This window comes from Arachis duranensis, chromosome 9 (assembly GCF_000817695.3).
Source record: "Arachis duranensis cultivar V14167 chromosome 9, aradu.V14167.gnm2.J7QH, whole genome shotgun sequence".
Classification (NCBI taxonomy): Eukaryota; Viridiplantae; Streptophyta; class Magnoliopsida; order Fabales; family Fabaceae; genus Arachis; species Arachis duranensis.
In genome coordinates, this window is record NC_029780.3 from 67,383,579 (window position 1) to 67,392,163 (window position 8,585).

The following is an 8,585-nucleotide window of genomic DNA, read 5'->3' on the forward strand; positions in this document are numbered from 1 at the left end:
AAAAACGCTGTCCATTTTATTACGCTATTATCGACGGCAAGGCAAGCCGTCGATTTTATTAGAATTTTGAAAAATGAACAAGTTTAATAGCAATCATTTTCGCCGTCTATTTTGCCGTTGAAATTTAATTTTATAACGGTCGATTTTAACGAATTAGAATATAAACCATTTTTATTAAAATTTTAATTTATTTGAATTTATAATAGTATCAATATAATAATATTTATTTAAACATATATACATAATAACTTTTATATTTAAGTAAAATTCATTAATATAGGCTAAAAAAATAATAAAATTGTTTTAATCTCTATAACTAAAAAATACAATAATATATTCTGTACAATAAATTTTTATTACGAAAACCTTTTCAAGTTAAAAATAATAGCTATTAATAAGCATGTAACAACAAATTTTTTTACTCAAACAAATATTTGATCGGAAAGTAGTTCGAATTTTACACTAGTTATTTGTTAAAATGCATAACAGTATTGTTGTGATCCAAACCCAAAAAAAAAAAAGAAAAAAAAGTGACCTAGTAACATTTTAGCTGAACCTGCATGTCGTCTTGGTAAACAAGCTACTGTATCTAAGCTAACAGACGTTGACCTACCTACAAATAATAATAATACGATTTTAGGTGTGACGTCACAACCGCAAAACCAATTTTTTCGGGCTTACAGTGGATTGGCTTCAGGAGAAGGCTCAATCCTGCCCATCATATACATGGCGGGCTTTGCAAACCCATCATCTTCATCATGATACGCATAAGCAAACCCACCGTGCCTCGTCAAATCCATACCCGCCGTCTCATCTTCCCTCGATATCCTCAACAGGTTCATCTTTTGAAGCCCGTAAAACAGCGGCAGCATCGTTGCCGTCACCCACCCGCTAACTACTAGAATTTCGATCAACTGCGCAGCCAGCAGCTTCCCTCCGCCGCCCATCAACAGCCCGTAAGGCCTCTCCGATCCGTACACCTCTGCCACGTATTTCTTAGTTGCAAATAACCCCGTGAATAGCACTCCCCATGCACCACACCCTCCGTGGAGCTGCGTCGCCTCCAATGGATCATCAAACTTCACCTATGTTGTCCAGTTACAAATATAAGCACTATCTATAGTAGAACGTTGTATATATACATTATTCGTGTGTGTATTTTTTTTTTATCAGAATGTTAAGTTGTCATTATTTTTAGTATAAAAATATATTGGTAAACCAATCATCTAAAGTTATTTTATTCAATTTAATATCTATAATAACAGGGATATAGAAATAATATAATTTTTATCTAATAGTTAGTCAATAATATTTAAAAACATTAATTAAAATTATGATTTATAGACTAAAAGTATGAGTGGACTACTAATTGAAAATGTTAGCTAGTATAAATTAAAATTGTTGATGCTTAATTTTTTTATTTTTGATTTCATATATGTAATATCTTTATTACATATTTACTATATCTAAATTTACTCATTTATTTCAGTAATAATTAAAGATTATAAAATAAAAAATATTTTCTTTGAATTTATTTTTATATTCTGCCTAATATTTTTTAAATATAAAGTTGATTAGTATTAATTTTAATGTAAGATTAAAATAAAAAATTAACCGAAAGAGTGACTTAGACGTTAACAATGTTATTGTCGAGTAATATCTTTTTTTGTGTTAGAAAAACATAATCCAATTTTTTTTAACACTTTTCTCAATCTTCTCTATATAAAAAAATTCAAAAATATCCAAAACAAAAAAACAATTATTACGTATCAAATGTTATTAATTCTTTAATATTCTTTGTCTATTTTCACGAGGAACAAAGCGATTTCTGTCTAAAAAAAGGACACTTCAATTCTCAACTTTTTTATTTTGAGACAATACAATTCCTCTGTTTAAAAAATTTATTTAAATAATAATAAAAATTAGTTTTGTGAGAGTTTTATTTATATTTTGTGGGGGTTTTAAACCTCCACAAACTATTAATAAGTTTATTTTTGAAAAATTTCTTCACCAATGGTAGTTAAGTGAAGAAAAACTATCAATAAAAATGATGCCACAAAAAAATAGTAATTGTAGTACAAATACTTTTTAAAAGAAGAAAAAATAAAAAAAAAGAACTTTAATGTTGATAATATTGGTATTAGTGATTATGACGGTAGAGGGGATAATGATGATGATAAATCAATAATAATAATAGAAGTAGGAGCCATAATAATGAGGATGAAGAAGGTAATAGTAATAGTGGTAGTAATTAGCTATATTATTGAAAATAATTTTGTGAAGCTTTAAAACCCTCACAAAATATAAATAAAACCCCCACAAAATTAATTTTTATTATTATTTAAATAATTTTTTTTAACAAAGAGATCGTATTGTCCCAAAATAAAAAGATGAGAGTCAAAGTGTCCTTTTTTTTTAAAGGAATCACTTTGTCCTTCATAAAAATAGACAAGGATTAAACTGGTATTTACTCAATTATTTATGTTAAATTTAATGATGAAAATGAGATAATAATAAATTCATTTCAAATATTTTTAGGCTAAAATAGAATTAAAATAAGACATGTAAAACTTTTTAAAATTGAAATAAAATGTATAAAACGTTAGAAACTAATGAATTGAAAATTGGGGTAAACATTAATACCAAGATAATATTTTACCCGATTTTATCAGAATATTAACTTTTGATAACATATAGTTCACGAGTATAGTAATAAATAAACTAAACATTAAGACTGGTAAAAAAGAGAAATTCAAAAGATAGTGAAAAACAAATCATTTTTGTTTTCAGCAACAACCATATAAAATAGTTAAACACGTCTTTTTAACAAAAGCTCGCCAATAATTAGTTGGCTAATATTATATATGTATTTAATTGCAAAGTTTTTTTTTTAATATAGCTTTCTAAAATTATTTTTTTCATCTTAAATTTTAAATTATATTTTTTAAAGTAAAAACATATAATTTATTTTTATTATGTAAGTATAAGGTAGAACGCTCTACCTTTGCCGCCAACATGTTGAGCTCAATGAGTACCCACGCCGCAACAAAGCCGCACACAATCGCCGCCCATGGCTCAACGACAGAGCACCCGGACGTTATGGCAGCGAAACCAGCTAGCAAACCGTTACACACATCGATGACGTTCCAGTGTCCAACCAATAACCGTTTACTGAACAAAGTAGTTAGGGCCGCAGTGCAACCAGCCAATGTAGTAGTGACAGCTGTCCTCCCTATCGCGCTCCATTGTCCATAATACACGCTACTTTTACCGTAGCTTTTCGCAATGGTTAGAAAGGAGCCTGGATTGAAACCGTACCAACCGAACCATAACATAAACGAACCTAGCACAACTAGGGAAGCGCTGTGGCCTCGAAGGGCCACCGAACGGCCACTTCTGTCAAAGCGACCTATGCGTGGTCCTTCAATCAAGGCTCCCCATAGGCCGGCAACTCCGCCGACCATGTGGACGACTCCAGATCCGGCAAAATCAATTACGCCAGATCCAAAGAGGAGGCTTCTATTGGTTCTGGTCGGGCTGGCCCACCCATCAGACGACCAAAACCAATGAGAGACGATAGGGTAGACGAAGCCGGTTAGGAACGAGGAGTATATAAGGTAAGCGACGAACTGCGTTCTCTCGGCGATGGAGCCGCTAGTTATGCCGGCTGCGGCGATGGCGAAGGCCCACTGGTAGAGAAAGAAGCTGTAGTCGGCGGAGGGAGAGGGGAAGTCGCTGAGACCGAAGGAGTGGCGACCGATGAAGCCGTTGGAGGGGCCCCCGAAGGCAAAGGCATAGCCGAAGAGGTAGTAGGAGAGGCCGCCGGCGGCTGCGTCAAGAACATTGGTAAGCATGATGTTCATGGTGTTTTTGGCGCGGACGGAGCCGGCGCAGAGCATGGCGAAGCCGAGCTGCATGGCGAAGACTAGGTACGCAGAGAAGAGGAGGTAGGTGTTGTCGACGGCGTAGGTGGTGTCGGTGAGCTTCTGGTTAATAGCGTCCAGCTGGCCGCAGATGAAGTTTGCGGCCGTTGTGTTGACGTTGGCCAAACCGCCTAAGAGAGCGGCTGCGCAAGACTGAGAGGCCATTATTTTGTAAGTGTTTTTTTTATATTTTTTGAGTAATATGAATTTCAGATAAGGAGTTGAAGGTGCGTATTTATATATGAGGTTTGAGGTTTGAGGGAAGGGTGAGTGTAGAGTGGACCAGTACGAACTCGGGGTTGTTTTTTTTCATTTATATTATCTCTCGGTTTGTGCTGAGGTTCAACCATTTAGTCGGTGGTTGTGATTGCAGCACATGGAATCTATTGGTATTGTAATGAATATATGAAGCGGATTATTAGAGAAATAACGATCATTTTTGGACTAATTTTTATAGAAATGGATGGAAATTATGTGTTATTCAAGACAATAGTTAGTTTTTTTTTTTGGTGACTAGACAATAGTTAGTTTGTGTGTTTTTTATTATGTATTGTAATTTTTTTAAATTATAATTAATAAATTAGACCATTTAATTTGAGTAATAATAAAATTTGTAAAAGAATTGGATGATCAGATTTTATGAAGGCTGAATTTTAAAATTTGAGAACTTATAAATCGAAAGATTTGATTTTATAAAATATAATTTTTAATTTTTTTATTTATAAATATGAGAATCTAATTTAAATTTTTAATTTTTTTTCATTATTAATAATAAATATTTGTTTTATATGTGACTAAACAATCTGATAGTCCGATTTGTTTACACCACAAGTGGGTGAAACACACCCAGTTTCCATGACTTTGAACAACATACCTCCCTTCCCAATATATTAATTAATAAGTGTAATTTTGTGACTTACTCAACTACTATTTGATTTGTATATAAAAGAGTAAAATACATCATACATGTAAGACTAATTCGAGTGTAATGTTGATTGTTTTAGCCAAGATTTTTTCTGTTTGAATACTAATGTAATGTCTGTATAAAGTATATTGTTTCGATTCTATAAGGCAAGGTTCAAGGTTTGAATTTGTAATATTTGTATTTTCTATGATCTAATTATCACAGAATTCACGCTGATTGTAGATATGTGTTTACCTCAAACTTCTCAAAATCGGATTGGTCTTTAAACCGTTCTAGTTATTGATTTATTAGTTTATTGGTCCAATCGATTTAATCAATAGTTTAACCGAAAAAATTATTTTAAAAAAAAATAATAAACAAATTATAAATAAATAACCTAAAATATAATTATAGTCTAATATAAATTTTAAAATATTTTCAAAATTTAAAATATTACATAAAATATCATCAACTAAATCCATATAATTTTTATCGGAATACAAGAAGAAACCTGATATAAAACACGCCACTAAAAATGATAGATTGCATATAAAAATGAAGTTGCAAGTTTAATATACTGCTTTTGAGGCTTACACAATAGGCTTTCGGCATCATCATCAACCTCTGTAGTAGCATGCTTTTGATCTTTCCTCTTAAATACCACTTTTCCATAATTTTTTAAACAATTCATCATACATCTAATCTATATCTTCACCTACATCCAGCAAAATTTGTCTTTCATGTTACCTGCATTAACATTCATTCATTTGCAAGGCACAAAAATTTACAAATTCTCCAGATTTAGATATAGAACCAAATCTAAAACATGAATCATAGTGAAGAAGTGAATGAGAGAAGAATTTTCTTAAGAAATTAGAGTGGCCATTAAATTAGTGTTGATTTAACTAAAGTTACAATCCCTTTATATTTTTGAGTCATCAGCAACTAGCAATTACAAAATAGAGCCATCAGTAAATTTGAACAAAAATTTCAAAACCATCAGCAACTAACAATTACAAAACAGCAGAATAACAAATAATCACTCCTAAATTAATTCAAAACAGCAGCATAACAAAATCACTAATCACAAATTACAAATAACTTATCACAAATTCTAAATTCAAAACACTCAGTTTCATAACAAAACAGCAGCTTAACAAGTCACTAATCAGTAATCACAAATTCCAAACTCAAATCAACAGCATTACAAAAGACCCAAAAAAATCACAAATCACAAATTCAACCTCAAATCCTTGAAACAGAGTAATAGACTCAACTTTCCACTAACCTCAAATAAGTAAATCACAGTTTCACTAACCTTCCACTGATAGCAGGAAGACGACGGCGGGACGACAGTGATACCACGGCGCACCAGCTGAAGGCCTCGAGCAGCGATTTCACCTGTGAATGGAGGACGTGCCGAGCTAGAAAGGGGAGATTCCGCGGAGGAGAAGGAAGAGGCCACGGAGACGCTGACACAGACGAACGACGACGGCGGTTCTATCCAGGAAACTAGATTTTTGGGTTGGGAAGGAGCTAGGGCTTGCTCTTACTGTGTGTTCTGTGTTCTCTTTCAAAGGACGAGGTGTTTTGGTGGGGTGAGGGGAGTAACTCGCATGGGGGTGGGTGGGTTTTCTTTTTTTGTTTTTTTCCTTAGCAAAATCAAAACGACGGCGTTTTATACAAACCAGTCGGTTCTCGGTCCGGTCCAACTGGCAAGTTACCAGCCGGTTCAGCGGTTTCCTAACGGCTTTGTCATCAGCGGTTTTAGTAGGAGGACCGGACCGTTTTCTACACCGGTTCCCAGTTGAATTATTTCAATCGGTTGGTCCAGTCCGATTTTCAGAACAGCATGTCCTCATGCTAAGCTCAAGGGAACCAAAAGACTGAAGGAAAAATGGTAGGACTTATGCAATGCAACCTATCTATATGAATGTAACTACATGCAAAATGTTTCTACCTACTTGGTTAAAAGTAAATCAATCTCCAAGAACAACTATGAACTAAATTCCACTAATTCAATCTCAAAATAAAGTACAAATAGACTTGCAAGAAGAAAGCTCATAAAATCCAGGAACATGGATTGAGCATCGAACCCTCACCGGAAGTGTATACACTCTAATCACTCTAGTGTTTGAAGGTCGATTCTCTCAGTTCTCTACTAATCCTGCTTTCTAAGGCTTACTCTTCTTCTACCAATCAACAAAAATTTAATGCATTAATGCACATATCAAGAGGTCTTTTCATGGGTTGTAATGGGGTTAGGGTCAAGGTAGGATTGTATTTCGTCAAGTGGACTAAAATCTGAATCCTTGATTAACCTAAACTTCCCACCTAGTCTAAGACAATCTATATAATCAAAATGCAAACCTAACTACCCATTGACTATCTTTTGCCACATATTCATGCATCACCATTTTGAGTACAATACATATGCATTGCTACCACTATTTACTTTGGGGCATTTTGTCCCCCTTTTATTGCTTTCTTTTTCTCTCTCTTTTTTTCTTTTTTTTTCTTTTTATTCTTTTTATATATGTAGTGAATAATATATATGCATCAGAAATTAATGCATATGATTAAAGTATTAAATGTACGAACATGTGCTCAGCTATCTTTTTCACATTTTTACCAAAAGTATAACATACCCAATTCTGAAACCAAATGTTTCCATACCCAATTTTTCCACACTTAAATCATGCACTCTCTTACTAATCTAAGCTAATCAAGGATTCAAATTAAGAACATTTATTATTTTTTGCTTAGATTTAGTGATGTGCTAAAATAAAGAACAAATGGGGTAAAATAGGCTCAACATTAGTTTGCAAAGGATGATGAAATGATAAGGCCATATGGGTATGCGAGCTTAGTGAAACAAAGGCCTCAATCACATAAATGCATTCATACATCAAACAATGGAAATATAGAATCAAGCAAGACAAAGATCACAATTTTAGAGAGAACAACACACACCAAAACAAAATATTGGTTGATAAGATACAACCAATTAATTAGGCTCAAAATCTCATTAGGTTTGTGTGTTCTAGCTCTAAAACCATGTTTCAAAATAAATTTCTTCAAGCAAGTTCAAACATTTTAATTCAAATTAGTGAAATGTCCTAAAATAGTTTCTTGAAAAAAATTATCACTTCAACCAAGTAGTGGTAAAATATGCACAAACTCTAGCTATAATGCAATCTACCATGTAATGCAACAACTAACTGACAAAGAAGATTAAGAATTGGTGTTGGTGAAAGGAGTAGTTACCCATGGAAGTCGGTCATTGACCTCCCCACACTTAAATATTGCACCGTCCTCGATGCATGCAAAGATGAGCAAGGTGGATTAGGGTTGCTATAACCGATGAGCTTCCTCAAGGGACTGCGCAGAGGGACTCGTTGTGCGCCCATTTAGAAGCTTTTCCTTTTTCTTCTTGGTGGCCAGCCTAGAAGGAAAGAAAAGACGGAAGATTAACTCCAAAAATAAAGTAAATAGAATATAAGTGGGGGCTAATGCCAAATAAGAGTGTGGTTCTCAACTACATGGTAGCTACAACATGTAAGTGAGAAAGTAATCTAAGCAAAGGACATGTCAACTAAATATCAAACAAGTCAAGAAGCACCAAAATGATTCAAGAATGATCAACAGTTGCGTAGGAAAATTAAACACCAATAGTAAAATAGTAAACTTAAGAAGGAAAATAAGAAGAAGCACAAAGTTAAAATGTAATGAATGAAAGTATGCAAATGCAATAGACA

At 33.5% G+C, this 8,585-nt stretch overlaps 1 protein-coding gene across 1 annotated transcript; it reads right to left on the minus strand.

Moving 5' to 3' along the window:
- Positions 1-395: 395 nt before the first annotated feature.
- Positions 396-4,202, minus strand: LOC107465863 (ammonium transporter 1 member 2). Its single transcript, XM_016084839.3, has 2 exons — positions 3,003-4,202; positions 396-1,085 (listed from the first exon to the last, which is right to left on the minus strand). Exons 1-2 carry the CDS (start codon positions 4,086-4,088, stop codon positions 678-680), a joined length of 1,494 nt encoding a protein of 497 aa, XP_015940325.1. The 5' UTR covers positions 4,089-4,202; the 3' UTR covers positions 396-677.
- Positions 4,203-8,585: the final 4,383 nt, after the last annotated feature.

Excerpts from the sequence above, each read along its gene's own strand:
- LOC107465863 (XM_016084839.3), bottom strand. The coding sequence starts at position 4,088 with ATGGCCTCTCAGTCTTGCGCAGCCGCTCTCTTAGGCGGTTTGGCCAAC. Across the intron at positions 1,086-3,002 it reads TCAACATGTTGGCGGCAAAG|GTGAAGTTTGATGATCCATT; the intron begins GTAGAGCGTTCT and ends TGGACAACATAG.